The 25,221-nt window shown below is 45.5% G+C and overlaps 1 protein-coding gene across 2 annotated transcripts in view; it reads left to right on the plus strand.

Annotated features, from left to right (window-relative positions):
- The window catches only part of ADGRB3 (adhesion G protein-coupled receptor B3), a 1,104,008-nt gene that overhangs the window by 973,827 nt on the left and 104,960 nt on the right, over positions 1-25,221 (plus strand). For both annotated transcript variants that reach the window (XM_078648009.1, XM_078648010.1), the window contains one exon: positions 22,323-22,418. In XM_078648009.1, the coding sequence (XP_078504135.1) occupies positions 22,323-22,418 (96 nt within the window). The remainder of the gene's footprint in view (positions 1-22,322; positions 22,419-25,221) is intronic.

The following is a 25,221-nucleotide window of genomic DNA, read 5'->3' on the forward strand; positions in this document are numbered from 1 at the left end:
CACACCTTCTGTGCCCTATGCGTATTTTAAGGTTAACAGAACCATAACAAAAAGGAATTTAAAAATGAAACATTATGAAATCTCCTAGAGTCTAGGAGTATTTTTGGCGTAAGTGAGTCATTCTTTCCTTTCACAGCAATGCTTGTTCACACATCCCAATTTAGATTCTGCCTTTCCCAACCATTTGAAATTGCATGGGGAATTGGGATTATTTCCTGAGGAGCTGTGAAGGACAGTATCGGAATCGGAGAAGTGTGTTTGAAATCTGCAGAAAATCAGCATCTCTATGTGAAATAAGCATTTAAATGAGGTGATATTTTCAGTTTTCCACCTGCTGCTCAGTTGCAAGAAAGGTTTTGGGTGCGAGCACCCTAATATTATTACTATTAAAAGTGGACTCTCATCCATTTACCAATTTGCATTGTTTAAAGAACATTATAAAACATGCATGAGATAAATGCTATTGGTCCAAATGAGTAACTTTTTGTGTACCTAAGTGGGATTCTAACTGTAACTTAGAGACCAAGTTTTTCAATAAATGGCTTTCTGACAGTGCCAACTGCACCGCTTCCATCAATAGCAAGACCTGCAAAAACAACAAAAGACCCATCTGGTACACGAACGACCTCAGGGAGTACAAGCGCCACTGCAAACAACTTGAGAGAGAATGGAGACTCGACAAAACCACCACCACGAAAAGCCACAATTACAGCTGTCCTCAACCTCTACCACTAACAACCATGAGACCCAAAGGAAAAGGCCCTAACTCTCAGACTCCACGCGTGCTCCAACAATGGCAAATAACTCTTTGTCATCATTGAGGAGTTCTCCAATCCTGCAGCTACCAACAACAACATCATGCCATCCCAAGCACTCTGCAATGACCTCTCAAACATCTTCGAACAGAGGAGTGTCCAGATCTACAACACATTCGACCCACAGCATACCAATATAAACTCCACCGACCAGCTGGACGCTCCCCTCATTGCCAAACAGCAGCTAATAAACTAAAAGCCGCTCTTGAATAAAGAATTCACCACCCTGATTAATAGCATCCCCTTAGGAGCCCTCTCAGACCCATGCCCCCGCTTCATATACAACACTGGAAGAACCATCATCTTCCCTGCACTCACTGGTGTATGAAAAGTGTAAGATCAGGGAGATGAGGACTTGCAGGGATGCGTGAGTACAACCAGTATATTGTCCGTATACAGAGTCAGCTTGGGTACTCTACTGCGGAGGGGTATTACGTGTATATTAGGGGAAGTGTGGATTGTGATAGCTAGGGGTTCCAGGGCGATGATGAAAAGAAGGGGGTGTAAAGGGCAGTCCTGACGAGTGCCCCAAAGGACCTCAGAGGGAATAGAGGGATGCTTATTGCAAGTGACCACATCCTTTGCCTCCAGACACCACTCCATACAAGGAATGCCATCATTTTGTTGGCATGGGTAATCAACATGACTGGCTGGATCAAGAAGGCCCTACTAAATGGCAAGTTGCTGAAGGAGAGGTCGCATTTGAAGAAAGTGCCCGTGGGTGGCCTGAGTTTAAGAGGAAAATTCGTGGGAAAGAAAGATCTTGTGCCCATCATGAAGAAAAGAACCATGTTTTTTTGCTGCCTGGGTCACTTGATGTACCTGCTGGTGTTGCAAGAACCAGGCAGTAATGTGCCTTGGGCCTTCCTGTGTTGGCAGGCGATGTAAACTGATCCTATGGGCCCTCTGAAGCTCAAGGGAAGGACTAAAGGACAGTCTAGTCAGGTTAGGCAGGAAGCAGGCTAGGATAGCCCATAGTGCTATCCTCCACTAGATTTTCTGGCACCCCTGAGATCCGGATGTTGTTTCTGTAGGAACAGTCCTCTAACACCACAATTGTCCACTTAAATTGACAAAAATATTGTTCCCAGTCAATGGAGGCTGCAGTCTTCTCATCAATCTGATCTAGGTGGGATTCAGCCATAGTCAACATGGCTTTGAAAGAAGCGGTATCCTGGAGATCGTTCTGCATGTCTGCCGAGGTCTTTAAGGTGTTTTTTGCCAACTCAGAGAACATGGTCTTAAGTGTTTCAAACTTCCACAGGATGAAATCCAGAGCAGAGTAAAATGAGGGGTCCCCATCCTTCCTGACTTAGATTGCTTCCCCGTCACCACCTCTGTGAAAAGGAGCTGCCTGGTAGACTTCTACATGTTGAAGGGGTGAGTAGGGTGGTCTTGTGTGGTCCAGAAGTGGGGTGAGACAGGGGTGAGATAGGGATGGGCAGGACCCCAGTGGGAAGTCAAGACCAGGGTCGGGTCAGCTTGACTGTATTGAAAACTGAGGTGCGATAGCCAGGCAAGGAAGCCCCGGGCATGTCTTGAAGAAGGGGGGGCAGGTGAGCCTCAGAACTACAAGGGTCCCTCAAATGTCTTGGGGGTGGGAAACCAAACCCACGTGCAGGAAAGTAAGACAGATCACTGTATCCACTGCTATACAATCCCATGTGGGGAGGAGAAGTATCCCGCTGCCCTGATAGACCTGGCCAGTTGAGTAATGACGCATAAGGAGGAGTGAAATGGACCCCAGGCTCCTGTAGGAGTCCCGGTGCCCCTTCATCTGCAGCAGGGAGATGGCAGCAATATGAAAGAACGCAGGCCACAGGTGCCTGGCTCCGCCCCTGCGGATGGGCTCGTAGGCTGCAGGAATCCCTGCTGCATATCTGTGGCCCTATAGGCAGGGTCAGGCGACTGCTGGTAAAGTCTTTAAATGCTGCAGCCCTCAAAGGCTATATCCGAACCAAAGAAACTGCCCAGTCCTTCTTAGGCCTCCTCTGTCCTCCAGCCATCAGCCGCACGCAGGGTGCAAGATAGCCATGGGCCCAGGGCAGCGTTGTCTCCTCTCAACCATTAGCAGGTCCAGGCAGCTGAACAGCTTTGACAGCTATCTCCAAGATGCAGGCAGAGTGGCAGTGGAACCACCCAGCCTGCAACACAAGCATTGCAGTCAAGTCAGCGGTATCGAGCCCAGGCTGCAGCACTCCTGGAATAGTGGTATTGTAGCTTCAGCAGTCAATGTTTTCTGGACTCAAACGTGGAGGGCAGCCCCCTGTAGGCAGTGCTTCCCTTATTTCACAGCTGTCCCCCCTGATGACAGCAGGAGGGGGCCTGTGCACCACACGCTGGCGGTAGCTCATTTAGAAAGCCACCATCTTGTCCTGCCTTTTAGCTACACCCCCAAATGCCATCAGTTCTGTGTTTACTGCATTAGGCAAAAGATGGAGAGTGAAGAGAGTGCCCTTTTCAGGTCAAGTACCATATGGACTAGGCCAAGGTCGCAAACATTTTCAGTGTTATATGATTGTGGAAATTTAGTCACTTGGAATCATTTATGAACAATCTGTGCAACAGAATCAAAAACGTCAATATGGAAGAATTTATGGGTTTTTATTAAAGTTTCTTACAGTTTCTACACCTTAGCCCCCAAGAAGTGAAGGATGACATAACACCATACATTATAGGCCTCTTCGTCTCAATAGAGGAATCTAGGTCAATTGTTACATGACTGTTTTCTGATGCAAGTCAATGGTCTGGGAATGTGTAGAATGCCTTATGATGGTGTGTCTAATATATTGCCTACATATTCTTCCAGTACTTCATGGACTTCTGAGTCACCTACTTTTCTGACATACCCCCCACAGCTCTGGCACCAGCCCTCCATAATGCTTTGAAGTCTGAGGACACCGATTGTGCTATGGGAGGCTTCCTGGAGTGCCTGAAATTGGAGTTGCTTGATGGACTTGAATTACTTCAAGCCTTTTTGTTTCCCCGGGTAAACTTAATAGAAATTGGAAAATACTATGCTGTGACACCCATATATATGTTCTCCATATCTTCACTCATTTCCCTTTGATCCACCTTTTTATCTCTGTTATCAGAGTTAATGAACTGAAGTGAGCAGGCAGCAGCACTTTAAAAAGTTAAATTATATGGAGGACCTGGGGCTGTATACAATGGCATGTGCATGGGCAGCAGATGAGACAATGCCAATAGTAGGATGCTGATAGGGATTAGACTGGTGCGATAATTCATAGCTTGAAGTACCAAGACTCTCAACTCTCAACACTCACTGCTTGATCTCTTCTACTTCCCTGCAGTTGCCAATCCTGATTCCATCTTCCCTATAATAAATCCTAATGTCTTTCACTCAGTGCATGGAAATGACTGGTGGTGCATCAGCCACATTCAATGAAGGAGGCAGAGTCACACAGCTATTCATGATGAGAATGCTACCATGCACTAGAACAGAGGCATGGCAGTTGGAGCATGCAGATTGAGTGCCAGGTGCCTCTTACCCTAAACCACACCTTGCTGCAAAGTTAGTGGGAACAGAGGATTGCCCACACTCTCCCTTGCTAAAACTCTGACTCTGCTCATTCCATGCTGCTCCCCCTGTCTCCTGGTGTGACATTGTAAATTTCCACCTTGTGATCAACTGCTCCACAGCAAGCATGGACAGGCATTTCCTGTTGGAATAAATGTGGCACAAGGTGCACTGCCATGGCAGCCACACATGCTTAAAGGTATTTACCAAGAAACGTTGCAAGTGCATCCAAAAGTATTACTTTGTGATGCTATGAGGGTTAGAGGGGGGAGAACCGTCTGGAAAATCGCAAAAGCACATCGAATTCAGATTACACATTGACTGCTGCTCCTATCTCGGACAGCATCCTTTATTAACTGCCTGATGTTATCTTGTAATACACCATTTCAGCTAACACAACAGGGAATTGGCTCCACAACATAGAACATTCCCATATTGCTATTGCGCAATACCACAAATTAATAGATTGCCAGTATGTTACCAGCCAGTAGGGCCACTGGAATTATGCAATTGAGTAGCTGCAGAGTTTTGTTTTGCATAATTAAGATTTGCCCCATTTACCACATAATCTACCATCCCACAACAAACCAACATCACCCCTTATCTCAGTGAACTCGACTGACTCCCTGTACAGAAAATATGAAAGGTCAAGCTTCTGACACATGCAAACAAGGCCCTACGCAACTGTGGGCTTACTTACTTGAACCACTGCCTGAACTTCCTTCAGGCCACTAGACAGCTCCGCTCTGCATCCCTTTCTTTAACCCTCACCCCTGCCTCTGACGTAGCAGATGTGGAGGCCTCGTCTTCTCCTACCTAACAGCAAACATATGGAATGAGCTACCCTGTCATATACTGACCTCCCCATATCTTTCACAGTTCTGAAAGTCCCTGAAGACCTGGCTATTCAGGTAACCAACTGACCCCTGCCAGTGCCTGGATACCTTTTTGGGTGATAAGTAATGCTCTACAAATCTACGGATTGATTGATTGACCATCTTTTGCATTAACCAGTAGATTTTAACAACAACAAAATATTTCTGGCTCAAATTGTCCAAAAGTTACAAAAACTCAGCAACACACGTTGCCACACAGTGGAAAGCCCTTTGCAAAGTTTGACTGATCATCTTTCTGTTGCTTAGTTGGGTGTTGCACTGGTACTAATGCGGTGCAACCAATGCCAGACAATGTTATCAGTGTAAAAGTGAGAAAATAAATAAGTAATACTACCACAAAATGTGCCACATTACTCCACATAATTTGCTCAACCTTACTACAAGTGTGTCCCTACCCGGTGGCATAATTTCAGTGGGCCTGCCTGCCAGTGAGCATGTGTAATGAATTACAAGGAATTACATATCAGTCTCTTAGTGTGTGATAAACCTCTTACTTTTCTGTTAAACAGCGTCCTCACACCAGTACAGCACCCCTAATGCGGAAGTACCCAAGGAGGTTACAGAGAGAGGGTACATCTATTGAAAAAACATGAGTGTGCGAACTAGCAGCCTACTGCCTTCATAACAGCAGACCATTACACTGCCTTCAAGCAGTTGCCGTTAACCTTCATTAAAGTATGCTGCACATGACAGCTAAGCCTGACTAACGGTGATAAGAGCGACGGCTCGAAATGTCAAAGACATTTCTTTGTTTCCATTACAATACATAATTGTGGATATCACTCAATGATGTACATAATGTGCGGATGTACTCTCTGACGGTACTGTGAAACGGAAAGTGTGATTTGCGAGTTGAGAAACTCTCAAGGTTTCAGAAAGGTTACAGTTGCTAGGGTAACCGTCTCCTTGCAGCCGGGTATTCAGTTCTTCCTAGCCTCTGTTTGGCTCTTAAGCAATCTTGTAAGTTGAAGGGAACAAAGAATGGCAAACACACTAAATTAGTGAAAGCCAACACTTTGAATGCCACAAAGATAACCAAAAACGATATAGTAGAACATATACGATTTTTTTTATGTAAGAATGCTAGAAAACATTTATGCAAGAATGCTGCATAGCATTAATAGCGTAATGTATGTTAGGTAATAGCATTCTGTGCCTTATGCAATAATTTACTCTTACACCCTAACGTTTTGGGCTTACTTAAATATGTCAACATTCATGGATTATGTAATTTTGCACTTTATGGACTGATCCATTTCTATTGTAGAAAACGCGAGGAAGGAAGTGAGGTAGGGAGGCAGGCAGGCAGGCAGGCATGCAGGCAGGCAAGCAAGAAAGCAAGCAGGCAGACAGGAACCCTTTTCCCACCAAATAAATCCTACAAGAATTACGGTTGGTGTGAGAAGAAGAATGGAGAGTGGCATTGAGCTGTAAAAGGGAGAACTGAGTGAAAGGGCCAGAACACAAACCATTTTTGGATGATGGTATTAGGGTAGTGCTTGCTTCTGACACCTTTCAAGCACACTAATATGAAAACACAACTTTAGAGGTGGCATTGTGTTGGAATTTGCCCTTTTTGCAGGGTAATCCCCAAACATTTGGCTTCTTCCTCCCTTATTTTTCCTAACCTGTGGTTGTTGGCAATAGGACTCTGGGCACTTTACCACTGCCGATCAGTGCTAAAGTGCATATGCTCTCTGTATAAATTGTTATTGTAATTGGTTATCCATGATTGGCATATTTGTATCACCTAGAAGTCCCTAGTAAAGTGCACTAGGTGTGCCAGGGCTGGTGATACAGATGCTACTAGTGGGCCTGCAGCACTGATTGCGCCACCCACATGAGTAGCCCTAAAATGGTGTCTCAGGCCTGCCAACGCAGTGCCTGTGTGCAGTCTGTGAACTGCCATGTCCTCCTGGTCAGTGTCCTCACTGACCAGGCCTAACCCTTCCCTTTCTGTGCACATTGGTCACCCCTATGGAAGGCCCAAGGTACCCCCCTGGGCAGGGTGCAGTGTATGTGAAAGGTAGAGTATGTACTAGTGCAGGTGACATGCTCTGGTAGTGAATGACAGCCATTTTCGTTTTTCACTATTGTAAGGCTATCTTGCCCCATAGGCTATCATGGGGGATGCTGGCTACAGTGGCTACCAGCATATTTTCCCATAGGAGCAAGATATGACATAAAAGTCTGGTATACCTGTACTCAGAATTTAAGAACACATCGTTTAGGAAATGTTGGTTTTAAATCCTGTGTTTGAGAACAGCACTTTTAGAAAGTAGCTGTTCTCTTGTCTGACCTTTCTGTGTGCCTTGGCCTGTTTGTGAATTGACTGTCTGGTTTGAGAGTGACGAGTCAGTCCTAGGCTGAATAACAGCATCTGCATCTTGAGTGGTAGGAGGGGATAGCACTTGGGCTTGAATAGGGCTGTGCCTGCCTTCCACAATGCTGGCTCCACCTCCTTCTGGGTGGCTGATGACCCTGCCCCTCACTCTGAAAGGAAAGGAGAAGCTAGAAAAACAAAGTGCTCAAGGAACACCCAGAACTGGTTCAGACCGGGCTCAGAGCCCTCCTGCACAAAGGGAACAAAGACGTTTAGCGGTATAAGTACAGGACCCCTGAATACAAGGAAATTAGATCATCCTGGAACCCAGAAGGAACCTCTGCCAAGGAGAAAGCTGGAAGAATGAAGAAGGAAGACTGTCCTGCTGTGTGATGCTGTACTGACCTGCAGTTGCTTTGCTGCCAAGGAGAGGGGAAGGACTTTGCTTTGTGCAGTGTCCCCTTGCTTGAAGGAATCTCCAAGGGCCTGAGAAGAACTGGATCCCTGTTTTGAAGTCCCAGGAACAAAAGGAGTTCACCCCCAGCTTCCCAGAGATCTGCTGAGAGAGCTCTGTCCTTCCTAGAGTGCTTGGGCCAGTTGTGGTGCCTCTGGAAGTTGCACCTGTGCTGGGAAGCTGGAAAGCACGCTTTTAAAGAACTTTCTGCAAGTTTTGTCGCAAACCCGGCAGAGCGACGAAATTCCCAAAACTACCAAGACCGAGATCATCGCAGCGCCTGCCGCCGCTGCCTGAAGACGTCACACCTTTTATTGGCGGGAAGATTTCCGCCACTGCGAACATCATCGCAGAGCCTGTCACCGCTGGGTGAGATCATCGCATCACATCGCTGCGAGAATCGTCGCATAGCCATCGCATCGAGGAAGTGCGAGAGGAAAATCGCCGCTGGACCGTGCATCATCGCCCCGGAGATCGTCGCAGCCCAGAGAATCATCGCATCGTGCCTTTGCGGGAGAAAACTTCCTACGGAACATACGCAATGGAATCCATACAAGTCATCCCCTTCCTCCCCATACAGACCGGATTCGTCACAACACGTCCGCTGCTGCAGCGGGGCTGTCGCTAACGCCTCCCCAGGGTCTCAGGAGCAACGCATCACTTGCTTTCCACCGCTACAGCTTCTGTGCTTGGAACTTTTTATCGCTAACAAAGGTACTGTGGCTAAACGTGACACAAATGTGATCTGTTCACGCACCTGTGGATTATTTTATCGCTAAAACTAAGAACTCTTTTGCAACCATATTCTTGAACTTTGTATGTTGGATTTTTGTCATTTTGGTTTTATGTAGTTTAGATTAAATACCTTTATTTTTCTAAACTGTTGTGGAGTCAGTTTGTGGTGTTTTCGCTGTGTTACTGTGAGTTTTGGTGCAAATACTTTACACATTGCCTTTGATAAGCCTTGATTGCTCGTGCCAAGCTACCAAGGGGATGAGCAGGCGTTATCTCAGAGGGTTTCGTCCCTACCCTGACTAGAAGCAAGGGTCCCTATTTGGACAGTGGTACCTACCTCTGCCAACTAGAGACCCCCAGTTCTAACACATTGTCTGAAAAAACGTATGTCAATATTTGCTGCATGTCATTTTGTTGTGCTGTGATGCGCTCTGTTGTGTTTTGTGCTCTTATCTTTTGTGCTGCAGTATTACAATGTAGTTCTGTACTACTATACTGCAGTTTTTGTGTTGTCTGTATTAACCATGTTTTGTTGTGGTGTGTGATGTTATGTTTTAATTATGGTGCTAATTTATTTTTTGTAAGTTATTGCTTTATGTTGAGTTGTTTACTTTTTGTATGTGACCAAATGCTGCTGTATTTTCAGCCACAAGCAGCACATGCCTTGAAAGTACCTGTAAAGAGAGAGGCCATGTATCTCTTTCTTAGGTGGTTAAAATGGCACTGCTCCAGATCTTCAACCACTTAAGGCAACAGCCAGCCTAAATTGTGGCAACTTCACAGCCATCACAAACACAGCAATCTAAGCGTTAGCAATTACAACGTGCAACCCCATTAATACTCACACTCCTCCACTGCTACAAGTCTTCTTCGCTTCAGCAATACTCCATCACTGCTCCGACTGAACCAGGGGCATTGAATTTATACTGGGCTTTGGCAAGTTGTACATCGGACACCCTAATTCCCTCACGTCAGTAGACACAACCATACAACGAGCTCCCAAATTTGATCTAGCGGATACTATCTAGTAGTACTGGGCCCAACCTTTAGCTCATTGAGGATATACACCTCTGGCTGGATAATTTACCACTGCTTCTCTTACTTGCTAACTTGGTCCACTGATGGACCTTTCTGCATCGCACTGAGGTCAAAGAGAGTTATCACTCGTCCGATCAATTTAATTTAGTGGTGCAACCAATTTGACCACACAATGAAGACCAGGAATCGGTAGCCAATTCCAAGAGTGTTTAGTATCAATTAGAGATTTGGTTTAAATAGATCACTCTTAAACTCAAACTGTATAGATACAGTATAGCAATAGGGAGGCCTCCTAAATAAAAGTAAGCAAACAAGAATCAAACAAACTAGAAACACTACGATTTGATGCTCGGAATACAATCTAGCTTGATCTTTCCTAGACATTAGCAATTCAATTCACTTCAATATGAGCTAAGGCACATAACTGCTCATAGTACAAATCTACAAATGACAATAGGGATTAGGCAAAATAGTACAGGGAGTATTAGCAACAGCATTGCAGAAGCTTGGTCAGTAGTATTCAAGGTGTCAGGAAGTGTTTGTCAAAACCAGACAAGTGGAAATTAACTTGACCTTGGAAATGTCTTTAAGAGTCAGTTTAAGGGGCCCAGGGATTTACCAGCTTTTGAGAAATAGGAAAATGGTTCAGGTCAGAGTCCAAAGGAAGGCTCTGCAGGATATCTGCAGAGAGTTCAACAAAGGAATTCGGCATGCGATCTGGAAAAATGTTCGAAGTCATCTGTTCCCTATCCAGGGCAATCCATAAATTATAATCCATGGAGTTCATCGTCAGCTCCCCTTTAGCTGTGTCATCAATAGTAATCCATTGCATTTGTTTCAAAAGTCTGTATAGTTGCACATGGTATTTAGAATGAAACATCATGGGAAAGTCACACACTGAGCATGGGCACATTGACTCAGTCACACACTCATGGGTAGACAACTGCCCATTGTTTGTCTACAGAGTTCTCATGTGCTTGTCATTAGAATCCATTCCCAGACATGTATCTATTATTTCTTACAAGAAAAGTATCAAATAAAACTACCAGTTATTGATAGCGCCTGCATAAAAGCAAGTCAGATAAATGTAGAAACGCAATAAATTCTCATGGGACCATGAATCAGATCTTTAGTGTAAAACGGCTAAGTTAAAACATTAAATCTGTATTTTTTATAGTATAAAACATTAAATCTGTAATGCAAATTTAAAATGTGTGTAAACATTTAAAGATATACGTATATATTTCTTTAATACTTTAGTCCACTAAATCATATAGCAGGAAATGAAATTGAATGACACTGAGGCCCCTATTACTATGTCGGGCGGACTTGAGTCAGCCCAGCAGCATTTTGGTGTGGGAACCGACCGACCATAGGTCGGCGGTTTCGTACACTGTATTATGATGCGACCGCACATGGTGCGGTCACAAACTCCAATTTCTCTATAGGAGCTTGTGCTGCGGGCAGTTTCCGCCCGCAGCACAATCTCCCATAGAGAAATGGGAGTTTGTGTAAATCCCTGCACCATGTGGCAGGCACCGTGAGAGTGGTGATCTTTACACGCACAGAGGGCATGTTGGAGCATTAAGAACAAGCATTGGCAACCTCTTGCAAAGGCTGTGCTCTTTGCTTTGCCAGTACTTTTTGACCCTGGCATGAGAACACGTATCAAGACACAAGTGCATGCATGGCCGGCAATCGTGGAATGTGAGGTGCCAGACACACACCACAGGGATATACAGGGGAGCACCATAGGTGCCCCGGCCCACAACCGGAGGATGCTGAGGAAAGGGGGCCCTTCTATGGGCCCCTAAAGTCTCTTTTTGACATGGAAAGCCTGTTGGATTCAAGCAAGCCGGGCCGAAGACGCCTGAAATGGCAGAAACCGGTCCCCGGAAGCTTGTTTCCTTCCCAGTGTAAGAATTGGCTTTTGTAGTCTGGTCTGCCCTGTTCCCATGATGCACTGGGCCAGGGACAGACTAATTTGCATACAGCCAGGTTCTGAAACTGGGATGGTGCAATGAGCTAAAAAACGTGTTGGATCTATCCCTGATCTCTTGACTGGGTGAGAGTACTCTGCTTAATTCAGAGACTCTGTCCATCACCACCCCTTGTTGTAAATTATTTTGTCCACCCTAAGCGTGGAAGGGTATACTCAGATGTGAGTCCCTTGCTCATTGCACCATCAGGATTCAAGCAAGCCGGGCCGAAGACGCCTGAAATGGCAGAAACCGGTCCCCGGAAGCTTGTTTCCTTCCCAGTGTAAGAATTGGCTTTTGTAGTCTGGTCTGCCCTGTTCCCATGATGCACTGGGCCAGGGACAGACTAATTTGCATACAGCCAGGTTCTGAAACTGGGATGGTGCAATGAGCTAAAAAACGGTGTTGGATCTAGCCCTGATCTCTTGACTGGGTGAGAGTACTCTGCTTAATTCAGAGACTCTGTCCATCACCACCCCTTGTTGTAAATTATTTTGTCCACCCTAAGCGTGGAAGGGTATACTCAGATGTGAGTCCCTTGCTCATTGCACCATCAGGATTCAAGCAAGCCGGGCCGAAGACGCCTGAAATGGCAGAAACCAGTCCCCGGAAGCTTGTTTCCTTCCCAGTGTAAGAATTGGCTTTTGTAGTCTGGTCTGCCCTGTTCCCATGATGCACTAGGCCAGGGACAGACTAATTTGCATACAGCCAGGTTCTGAAACTGGGATGGTGCAATGAGCTAAAAAACGGTGTTGGATCTAGCCCTGATCCCTTGACTGGGTGAGAGTACTCTGCTTAATTCAGAGACTCTGTCCATCACCACCCCTTGTTGTAAATTATTTTGTCCACCCTAAGCGTGAAAGGGTATACTCAGATGTGAGTCCCTTGCTCATTGCACCATCAGGATTCAAGCAAGCCGGGCCGAAGACGCCTGAAATGGCAGAAACCGGTCCCCGGAAGCTTGTTTCCTTCCCAGTGTAAGAATTGGCTTTTGTAGTCTGGTCTGCCCTGTTCCCATGATGCACTGGGCCAGGGACAGACTAATTTGCATACAGCCAGGTTCTGAAACTGGGATGGTGCAATGAGCTAAAAAACGGTGTTGGATCTAGCCCTGATCTCTTGACTGGGTGAGAGTACTCTGCTTAATTCAGAGACTCTGTCCATCACCACCCCTTGTTGTAAATTATTTTGTCCACCCTAAGCGTGGAAGGGTATACTCAGATGTGAGTCCCTTGCTCATTGCACCATCAGGATTCAAGCAAGCCGGGCCGAAGACGCCTGAAATGGCAGAAACCGGTCCCCGGAAGCTTGTTTCCTTCCCAGTGTAAGAATTGGCTTTTGTAGTCTGGTCTGCCCTGTTCCCATGATGCACTGGGCCAGGGACAGACTAATTTGCATACAGCCAGGTTCTGAAACTGGGATGGTGCAATGAGCTAAAAAACGGTGTTGGATCTAGCCCTGATCTCTTGACTGGGTGAGAGTACTCTGCTTAATTCAGAGACTCTGTCCATCACCACCCCTTGTTGTAAATTATTTTGTCCACCCTAAGCGTGGAAGGGTATACTCAGATGTGAGTCCCTTGCTCATTGCACCATCAGGATTCAAGCAAGCCGGGCCGAAGACGCCTGAAATGGCAGAAACCGGTCCCCGGAAGCTTGTTTCCTTCCCAGTGTAAGAATTGGCTTTTGTAGTCTGGTCTGCCCTGTTCCCATGATGCACTGGGCCAGGGACAGACTAATTTGCATACAGCCAGGTTCTGAAACTGGGATGGTGCAATGAGCTAAAAAACGGTGTTGGATCTAGCCCTGATCTCTTGACTGGGTAAGAGTACTCTGCTTAATTTAGAGACTCTGTCCATCACCACCCCTTGTTGTAAATTATTTTGTCCACCCTAAGCGTGGAAGGGTATACTCAGATGTGAGTCCCTTGCTCATTGCACCATCAGGATTCAAGCAAGCCGGGCCGAAGACGCCTGAAATGGCAGAAACCAGTCCCCGGAAGCTTGTTTCCTTCCCAGTGTAAGAATTGGCTTTTGTAGTCTGGTCTGCCCTGTTCCCATGATGCACTGGGCCAGGGACAGACTAATTTGCATACAGCCAGGTTCTGAAACTGGGATGGTGCAATGAGCTAAAAAACGGTGTTGGATCTAGCCCTGATCCCTTGACTGGGTGAGAGTACTCTGCTTAATTCAGAGACTCTGTCCATCACCACCCCTTGTTGTAAATTATTTTGTCCACCCTAAGCGTGGAAGGGTATACTCAGATGTGAGTCCCTTGCTCATTGCACCATCAGGATTCAAGCAAGCCGGGCCGAAGACGCCTGAAATGGCAGAAACCGGTCCCCGGAAGCTTTTTTCCTTCCCAGTGTAAGAATTGGCTTTTGTAGTCTGGTCTGCCCTGTTCCCATGATGCACTGGGCCAGGGACAGACTAATTTGCATACAGCCAGGTTCTGAAACTGGGATGGTGCAATGAGCTAAAAAACGGTGTTGGATCTAGCCCTGATCTCTTGACTGGGTAAGAGTACTCTGCTTAATTCAGAGACTCTGTCCATCACCACCCCTTGTTGTAAATTATTTTGTCCACCCTAAGCGTGGAAGGGTATACTCAGATGTGAGTCCCTTGGTCATTGCACCATCAGGATTCAAGCAAGCCGGGCCGAAGACGCCTGAAATGGCAGAAACCGGTCCCCGGCAGCTTGTTTCCTTCCCAGTGTAAGAATTGGCTTTTGTAGTCTGGTCTGCCCTGTTCCCATGATGCACTGGGCCAGGGACAGACTAATTTGCATACAGCCAGGTTCTGAAACTGGGATGGTGCAATGAGCTAAAAAACGGTGTTGGATCTAGCCCTGATCTCTTGACTGGGTGAGAGTACTCTGCTTAATTCAGAGACTCTGTCCATCACCACCCCTTGTTGTAAATTATTTTGTCCACCCTAAGCGTGGAAGGGTATACTCAGATGTGAGTCCCTTGCTCATTGCACCATCAGGATTCAAGCAAGCCGGGCCGAAGACGCCTGAAATGGCAGAAACCGGTCCCCGGAAGCTTGTTTCCTTCCCAGTGTAAGAATTGGCTTTTGTAGTCTGGTCTGCCCTGTTCCCATGATGCACTGGGCCAGGGACAGACTAATTTGCATACAGCCAGGTTCTGAAACTGGGATGGTGCAATGAGCTAAAAAACGGTGTTGGATCTAGCCCTGATCTCTTGACTGGGTGAGAGTACTCTGCTTAATTCAGAGACTCTGTCCATCACCACCCCTTGTTGTAAATTATTTTGTCCACCCTAAGCGTGGAAGGATATACTCAGATGTGAGTCCCTTGCTCATTGCACCATCAGGATTCAAGCAAGCCGGGCCGAAGACGCCTGAAATGGCAGAAACCGGTCCCCGGAAGCTTGTTTCCTTCCCAGTGTAAGAATTGGCTTTTGTAGTCTGGTCTGCCCTGTTCCCATGATGCACTGGGCCAGGGACAGACTAATTTGCATACAGCCAGGTTCTGAAACTGGGATGGTGCAATGAGCTAAAAAACGGTGTTGGATCTAGCCCTGATCTCTTGACTGGGTGAGAGTACTCTGCTTAATTCAGAGACTCTGTCCATCACCACCCCTTGTTGTAAATTATTTTGTCCACCCTAAGCGTGGAAGGGTATACTCAGATGTGAGTCCCTTGCTCATTGCACCATCAGGATTCAAGCAAGCCGGGCCGAAGACGCCTGAAATGGCAGAAACCGGTCCCCGGAAGCTTGTTTCCTTCCCAGTGTAAGAATTGGCTTTTGTAGTCTGGTCTGCCCTGTTCCCATGATGCACTGGGCCAGGGACAGACTAATTTGCATACAGCCAGGTTCTGAAACTGGGATGGTGCAATGAGCTAAAAAACGGTGTTGGATCTAGCCCTGATCTCTTGACTGGGTGAGAGTACTCTGCTTAATTCAGAGACTCTGTCCATCACCACCCCTTGTTGTAAATTATTTTGTCCACCCTAAGCGTGGAAGGGTATACTCAGATGTGAGTCCCTTGCTCATTGCACCATCAGGATTCAAGCAAGCCGGGCCGAAGACGCCTGAAATGGCAGAAACCGGTCCCCGGAAGCTTGTTTCCTTCCCAGTGTAAGAATTGGCTTTTGTAGTCTGGTCTGCCCTGTTCCCATGATGCACTGGGCCAGGGACAGACTAATTTGCATACAGCCAGGTTCTGAAACTGGGATGGTGCAATGAGCTAAAAAACGGTGTTGGATCTAGCCCTGATCTCTTGACTGGGTGAGAGTACTCTGCTTAATTCAGAGACTCTGTCCATCACCACCCCTTGTTGTAAATTATTTTGTCCACCCTAAGCGTGGAAGGGTATACTCAGATGTGAGTCCCTTGCTCATTGCACCATCAGGATTCAAGCAAGCCGGGCCGAAGACGCCTGAAATGGCAGAAACCGGTCCCCGGAAGCTTGTTTCCTTCCCAGTGTAAGAATTGGCTTTTGTAGTCTGGTCTGCCCTGTTCCCATGATGCACTGGGCCAGGGACAGACTAATTTGCATACAGCCAGGTTCTGAAACTGGGATGGTGCAATGAGCTAAAAAACGGTGTTGGATCTAGCCCTGATCTCTTGACTGGATGAGAGTACTCTGCTTAATTCAGAGACTCTGTCCATCACCACCCCTTGTTGTAAATTATTTTGTCCACCCTAAGCGTGGAAGGGTATACTCAGATGTGAGTCCCTTGCTCATTGCACCATCAGGATTCAAGCAAGCCGGGCCGAAGACGCCTGAAATGGCAGAAACCGGTCCCCGGAAGCTTGTTTCCTTCCCAGTGTAAGAATTGGCTTTTGTAGTCTGGTCTGCCCTGTTCCCATGATGCACTGGGCCAGGGACAGACTAATTTGCATACAGCCAGGTTCTGAAACTGGGATGGTGCAATGAGCTAAAAAACGGTGTTGGATCTAGCCCTGATCTCTTGACTGGGTGAGAGTACTCTGCTTAATTCAGAGACTCTGTCCATCACCACCCCTTGTTGTAAATTATTTTGTCCACCCTAAGCGTGGAAGGGTATACTCAGATGTGAGTCCCTTGCTCATTGCACCATCAGGATTCAAGCAAGCCGGGCCGAAGACGCCTGAAATGGCAGAAACCGGTCCCCGGAAGCTTGTTTCCTTCCCAGTGTAAGAATTGGCTTTTGTAGTCTGGTCTGCCCTGTTCCCATGATGCACTGGGCCAGGGACAGACTAATTTGCATACAGCCAGGTTCTGAAACTGGGATGGTGCAATGAGCTAAAAAACGGTGTTGGATCTAGCCCTGATCCCTTGACTGGGTGAGAGTACTCTGCTTAATTCAGAGACTCTGTCCATCACCACCCCTTGTTGTAAATTATTTTGTCCACCCTAAGCGTGGAAGGGTATACTCAGATGTGAGTCCCTTGCTCATTGCACCATCAGGATTCAAGCAAGCCGGGCCGAAGACGCCTGAAATGGCAGAAACCGGTCCCCGGAAGCTTGTTTCCTTCCCAGTGTAAGAATTGGCTTTTGTAGTCTGGTCTGCCCTGTTCCCATGATGCACTGGGCCAGGGACAGACTAATTTGCATACAGCCAGGTTCTGAAACTGGGATGGTGCAATGAGCTAAAAAACGGTGTTGGATCTAGCCCTGATCTCTTGACTGGGTGAGAGTACTCTGCTTAATTCAGAGACTCTGTCCATCACCACCCCTTGTTGTAAATTATTTTGTCCACCCTAAGCGTGGAAGGGTATACTCAGATGTGAGTCCCTTGCTCATTGCACCATCAGGATTCAAGCAAGCCGGGCCGAAGACGCCTGAAATGGCAGAAACCGGTCCCCGGAAGCTTGTTTCCTTCCCAGTGTAAGAATTGGCTTTTGTAGTCTGGTCTGCCCTGTTCCCATGATGCACTGGGCCAGGGACAGACTAATTTGCATACAGCCAGGTTCTGAAACTGGGATGGTGCAATGAGCTAAAAAACGGTGTTGGATCTAGCCCTGATCTCTTGACTGGGTGAGAGTACTCTGCTTAATTCAGAGACTCTGTCCATCACCACCCCTTGTTGTAAATTATTTTGTCCACCCTAAGCGTGGAAGGGTATACTCAGATGTGAGTCCCTTGCTCATTGCACCATCAGGATTCAAGCAAGCCGGGCCGAAGACGCCTGAAATGGCAGAAACCGGTCCCCGGAAGCTTGTTTCCTTCCCAGTGTAAGAATTGGCTTTTGTAGTCTGGTCTGCCCTGTTCCCATGATGCACTGGGCCAGGGACAGACTAATTTGCATACAGCCAGGTTCTGAAACTGGGATGGTGCAATGAGCTAAAAAACGGTGTTGGATCTAGCCCTGATCTCTTGACTGGGTGAGAGTACTCTGCTTAATTCAGAGACTCTGTCCATCACCACCCCTTGTTGTAAATTATTTTGTCCACCCTAAGCGTGGAAGGGTATACTCAGATGTGAGTCCCTTGCTCATTGCACCATCAGGATTCAAGCAAGCCGGGCCGAAGACGCCTGAAATGGCAGAAACCGGTCCCCGGAAGCTTGTTTCCTTCCCAGTGTAAGAATTGGCTTTTGTAGTCTGGTCTGCCCTGTTCCCATGATGCACTGGGCCAGGGACAGACTAATTTGCATACAGCCAGGTTCTGAAACTGGGATGGTGCAATGAGCTAAAAAACGGTGTTGGATCTAGCCCTGATCTCTTGACTGGGTGAGAGTACTCTGCTTAATTCAGAGACTCTGTCCATCACCACCCCTTGTTGTAAATTATTTTGTCCACCCTAAGCGTGGAAGGGTATACTCAGATGTGAGTCCCTTGCTCATTGCACCATCAGGATTCAAGCAAGCCGGGCCGAAGACGCCTGAAATGGCAGAAACCGGTCCCCGGAAGCTTGTTTCCTTCCCAGTGTAAGAATTGGCTTTTGTAGTCTGGTCTGCCCTGTTCCCATGATGCACTGGGCCAGGGACAGACTAATTTGCATACAGCCAGGTTCTGAAACTGGGATGGTGCAATGAGCTAAAAAACGGTGTTGGATCTAGCCCTGATCTCTTGACTGGGTGAGAGTACGCTGCTTAATTCAGAGACTCTGTCCATCACCACCCCTTGTTGTAAATTATTTTGTCCACCCTAAGCGTGGAAGGGTATACTCAGATGTGAGTCCCTTGCTCATTGCACCATCAGGATTCAAGCAAGCCGGGCCGAAGACGCCTGAAATGGCAGAAACCGGTCCCCGGAAGCTTGTTTCCTTCCCAGTGTAAGAATTGGCTTTTGTAGTCTGGTCTGCCCTGTTCCCATGATGCACTGGGCCAGGGACAGACTAATTTGCATACAGCCAGGTTCTGAAACTGGGATGGTGCAATGAGCTAAAAAACGGTGTTGGATCTAGCCCTGATCTCTTGACTGGGTGAGAGTACTCTGCTTAATTCAGAGACTCTGTCCATCACCACCCCTTGTTGTAAATTATTTTGTCCACCCTAAGCGTGGAAGGGTATACTCAGATGTGAGTCCCTTGCTCATTGCACCATCAGGATTCAAGCAAGCCGGGCCGAAGACGCCTGAAATGGCAGAAACCGGTCCCCGGAAGCTTGTTTCCTTCCCAGTGTAAGAATTGGCTTTTGTAGTCTGGTCTGCCCTGTTCCCATGATGCACTGGGCCAGGGACAGACTAATTTGCATACAGCCAGGTTCTGAAACTGGGATGGTGCAATGAGCTAAAAAACGGTGCTGGATCTAGCCCTGATCTCTTGACTGGATGAGAGTACTCTGCTTAATTCAGAGACTCTGTCCATCACCACCCCTTGTTGTAAATTATTTTGTCCACCCTAAGCGTGGAAGGGTATACTCAGATGTGAGTCCCATTGCTCATTGCACCATCAGGATTCAAGCAAGCCGGGCCTAAGATGCCTGAAATGGCAGAAACCGGTCCCCGGAAGCGTGTTTCCTTCCCAGTGTAAGAATTGGCTTTTGTAGTCTGGTCTGCCCTGTTCCCATGATGCACTGGGCCAGGGACAGACTAATTTGCATACAGCCATGTTCTGAAACTGGGATGGTGCAATGAGCTAAAAAACGGTGTTGGATCTAGCCCTGATCTCTTGACTGGGTGAGAGTACTCTGCTTAATTCAGAGACTCTGTCCATCACCACCCCTTGTTGTAAATTTTTTTGGGTGGGGACTGGGCCTGCATCTCTTGAACTGAGAAGCCAGAGTGACTCAAAGGGCTAGTTGGCTGGTTTACTGCTCTGAAGCATCACTGACATAACAGGCTACCAAAAACATTGCATCTGCACCTGGACTTTGCCACCTGTGAGTATACCCTGCCAAGTGGTGCTACCCAGTCCTGGACCCATGGGATTGGACTTAAGGTGCGTTGTCAACCTCTGTATATCCAGCGGAACCATCGCATCTCCGCTGCTGCGAGCAACAACCCCAAGCGAAACCAACACATCTCTGCTGATATGTGGGTTGGACTCATCACAAAGACTCATATCACCACCACAGCCCACATCACCTTCATAACCACCACTGTGTGATGCATCCTCAGTGCAAGCCCTTGCATTTCTTGTCTATGGCAGCCTCAACAATGATGCCAGACTTTGCATCACAGTTTTGCAGATACTCAGAACCGATGCATCGCCCCAACTTTGCGATAAATCCCCCACTCCAGACTTTGCATCACAAGCCCACATTGATGCAAACAGGACTTTGCAACACAGTCTTGGTGCACCTCGCAACCGACCCATCGCTTTGGCTGTGTAACACATCTTTTACACGGATCCACACAAAGCTCTGCAGACCAGGATTTAAGGAACTTGTTGAGCATGCCTAACTGGGTCACTGTAGACGGCCTGTGCTCAGTCACAGTCAGCCTGAACTTGTGACTTTGTCCCAGTCCAGTGTGACCAGGTATCCACAGTTGAAGCTTTATGCCTTTTGGTGCTACTTTCTCTAAAAACTTTAAAGTTAAATATTTCCGGTTCAACTAATTGAATTTTAGTGATTTTGGTCTTGTTTTATTTATTAAAAATGACTCAATTTTCAAACTCTGTTGTGGTCTCCTTTTTGTGGTGTATTTTCACCATGTTACTGTTTAAAGTGTTGCACAAATACTTTACACAATTCCTCTAAGTTAAGCCTGACTACTCTGTGCCAAGCTATCGGGGTTTGAGCACAGGTTTATTTCGGGTTTGCTTGTGCCTTAGCCTAACAAGGATTGGGGTGCTGTTTGACCAGGGCTCACACCCCAGTCAACTAGCAAGCTAATTTCTTACAGTCTTAAAATCCAAGGGGAAAAATAGCTGGCCTGACTTTAAGGTTATGCAAACCCTTGAAAATTACCCTTTAAGGTAGCCACTGAAATTAAATCTTCAACCATGTACTGCTAGTGTTGCTTTCACCTAACTTGCAAAGAAAACATTACAAATGGTTTCATCGATGATGTCACCTTATACGACGTCATTGAATAAATGACTGATAATATTACCAAGGGCATCAGGGATGACATCGGCGTTTTCATCAGTTTCTGCCAGAACTTCTTTCACATCTATAAAAACGTTCATTGCATCAGGATGAAGAGTTGTTACCCATTTTTTCTTATATTGCTGTTATGTTTGAGTAATCAAAAGATTTCTATTAACTCTGGACTCTTTTACCTTTTGTTCAATAAGCATATTCTGTGGCAAAATGGAAATGTTGCCACAAATGTTCTTTATTGTAACAGTTACCACAGCTGTTGAAAGTGAATTCCCAGCGCCTTGGATGTAATTCTAAAAAACACCATAGCACAGGAAATAGCTTTGTACTCAGAATGGCATACACAATATGGAAATAAAAATATCGGCTACACTGTGGTCTTTCCGATAAATTCCTGCTAGTTTCATCTTCCCTCACAGTTAATGATTCCCATTGTAATGCTGGAGATATTTGTCACACTGTTAGAAACTCAATATTGTCAGAATGTGTCCAGTAACACAGAGTTCGCTCAGACACTATCATAAGCTTTGGTTTTAAATTTTTTTTTTTTTAATATACTAACTTCTAGTTACAAAAGAAGCACCCTGTTTATCTTTTTGCAACATCATAGGGGTGTTTAAATATAATTTTTAGCTGTGAAGTGTAAAAGAATCGTAAACGTATATGGTATTATTTTATAGTGACCAATAAAACCATGACAACCTTTATCCACTCGATCTTCTCTAAGAAGATTATGATTCTATGCCAGTTTTAAACGTAAGAGTGTGCAGTCACTGATATACCCCCTACGTCACAGAACATAGCTCTGAATGACTCATTCCCCAGGAAGACATGAATATGCTTATTGTTTGCATCACAGATATTCCTGTGAGTCTTTCCTTCTCGTTGAAGCGGTTGCGAAAAAGTGATTGTGGGAGTTCAATCGAATTCCTTTACATCTCTTTCGTCACACTACTTTCAAATATAGTATGTAAATGTGTCTTCCTCTTAAGCCGCGCGTCCAAAGTCGAATGGAGTTTCCTCATCACTATCTGCTGTTGTTATCTTTAATTGTTTCACATAATTAAGGCGAAGAACATTGAGTACTGTAATTGTCTTCACAGGTCCAGGATGCTTTCAGATGTCGATTGAGGAACTGCCAAGATCCAATCAATGCTGATTCTTCAAGTTCTTTTCCTAATGGACATGCTCAGATCATGGTTAGCTTTTATTCTCTCCTTGACTGATTATCCAGCCCTCCTAATAAAGATTGCACTGAGCATCCCAAGAGTATGAAGTTGAAATATTAATGCCAGTTAATGTCTGACATTTGCACCTTTGCTGCCATCTGAGAACTTTTAGAACAATTCAGCCTGAGATGGGTGTTGGTGTTTGGATTGTGAAAAGGGCTAGATGTTTTCCTGGACCTGGAAAGAGTGACTGCGAAAAATATTAATTTTAGAGAGCTGTAACAGACAGAGGCATGATAATTATTTGATACCTAAGAAAGAGTAGACAGACGATGGAAAATGTACCAGACTTGTGATTCCAGATTAAATAAATATTGCAGTGAGGGTCCTGTAAAGCTACCCTTTATCATGAGCACCTCACTAGCCTTTGACTCAAAAGATATTCCTCAGAAATGTTATGTATTTATATATTTTATTTGAAGCAAAGATGAGTGTACCAGCACATTTTCAAAACACTCCATACAATGTATGTTTTCTTTACAGATTACATAATTACCTAAATTGCTTCACTCAATATACACAATGAAAATTGGTTCTTATGTTTGAAATGATTAGTATGTTCTTAATTGTATAAATATGTCGGTCACTATCCCAAGTAAGGCAAATTGGAATGCACAGTGACTAATGATGAATAAGATTTTATAAGCAGCCCCATACATTCCAAACTCTTGGCAATCTAGTGTTTTTATGGTGAAAATCAAACTGTTGCTTAATTATTTACCAAGGTAGCCGTCGTGATTTTTCTAGTAGGTCTTCTCCAGGCCTCCATTGGACTGCCAAACGTCTCCTGCTGACTGTTCAACTAAGTAAACAGGAGTTCACAATGTAGTACTGTGCAAGAATCATCAACTAAACACATTGTGGGAGTAACCTTTCTCTGCTGCCCTACACAAATCCTTTTTCTTCTGCCTCCTATCAGTCTGAGCATTTCTCTTTTGAGTAACTTGTGAAATCATAGGTTTTATGGCAGTTCACACATTATCAGTAAACTAGATTAATAAATAAAGAAAGCCTAAGACTTCTCCAACACTAGACGCAACACAAAACAAATACTCCATTCTTCTTTGCAAGACAAACCCTTCAGAATAAGATGGTTTGGTGCCTCCAGGTGCAGTATGGAGAATGCATGTTCATGCATAAATGCCAATACCAGACATAGAAAAGGTACAGCATCCTGGCACTGCCAGGATGACCAGTTTCAGATAAGGTCTGTTGAAATCTTCCTAGCGGGCTCTATTGGTCATTAAAGGCTCGCTCCAGTGTTAAAGGTCCAAGCCAAAGGCAAGGGTCTGTAACAATCGCCGGTAGAGACCGCTAGGAGGGCTCTAAGGCTATTTAAACATTCCGCCCCAGAAGGCAGAATGTTCTTATCGGTAAAAACAAAAGCTTTTCAGAGCCTGAGGGGATTTAAATCCCATCAGGCCCCGAGAGGCCTTTGTTCACAGCAGCTGGGAATGAAAAACAACATTAGAATGTTGTTCTCTGGGCTTCTATCGGCCCATGGAAGCCCAGAGCACTCCATTGTCTGTGATGGAGTGCTCAATATTCCAGTGTTCTAATAACCGTTGAGTGCTCCTACCTTGTTTCATCTTAAAAGTAATGATACAGTGGTACTTAAGTAATAAGCAAACACAAACATGCCCCTTTCTGAGAGCTGTAGTGCTCTTCAATCATAATTTGTCCTGGTCATAGAGCCTTATAAAGCTATCTCACTCCTATGGTTTAAAGCTGATAAAAAGGATAGTGAACTACAAAAGCCAGACACTCATACTTTGCTGTTCATTGTACAAACCAAGGATGACGCAGTTAAAAACAGACTCACTCATTAGCCTGTGGGTTAAGATGATCAACGGTATTACAGGCGAACAACCGTTCTAAATTTACTATTGCAAAAACAGTGTTAGTTTTCTAAGGTCCCTGAATGCAGTGCCTATGTCTAGAGAGAATGTAAAAACACAGACTCATGAAATCCTTCTAAAGGCAACAGCTTCACTTTGAACTCATTAACTATGAAACTCTTGATAATCCATTGGGGATGGCCTTTCTCTTTGAATTAATACAGACTACTTTCTTGCATTCGTTGAATATTCATGTTTTGCCATAATTGTGTCTGTAATGGCAGTGATATACATACCCTATGCTGCACATTGAACTAAATAGTTACTGCATTCAGTTTACCATGTCCTTCTAGGCATCGCAGTCTGAAATGAATATACTTTTTGTTTCCTTTTTTTGATTACCGATGGTGAGGTCATGTCACAGGGCCCAATAGTCATACTGATTTGAAAATGAAAAGTAAAGAAACTTAGGGTAGTCACAATTTGATAAAAGGGATATATAACAGTATAATTATTATATTCTTATTATTAACTGAGAAATAGCAGAGTAAAATGGCGTGAACACAGCACAAGCTAGTGTAATTTTTTTTGTGGTGTTGGTATTTTTCTACACAAAACTAACACAACTGTTTTGCGCCTTTGCATTGTACAAAGTACTTATGCAAAGATAATTGTGTGTGGAACATGATATACAACAACCCATGCTCAGACCTGCCAGGGCAGGCAATCCTTCAGAAGGAACGCCAAGTGACCATGAAAATGCTTATTATCTGCTTAAAGGAATGTAAATTAATTTTGCTGTCCTTTTAATGTCTACGAGGAGGACCTACTATAGCCTTAGAGCCCAACCTAGCGAGCTCTACTGGCCATTAAAGGCCCACTCCAGCTTTAAAGGCTTGAATCGAAGGAGAGGGTCTATAACAAGGTAACAGGCC

The sequence above is a fragment of the Lissotriton helveticus genome, chromosome 6, assembly GCF_964261635.1.
Source record: "Lissotriton helveticus chromosome 6, aLisHel1.1, whole genome shotgun sequence".
Classification (NCBI taxonomy): domain Eukaryota; kingdom Metazoa; phylum Chordata; class Amphibia; order Caudata; family Salamandridae; genus Lissotriton; species Lissotriton helveticus.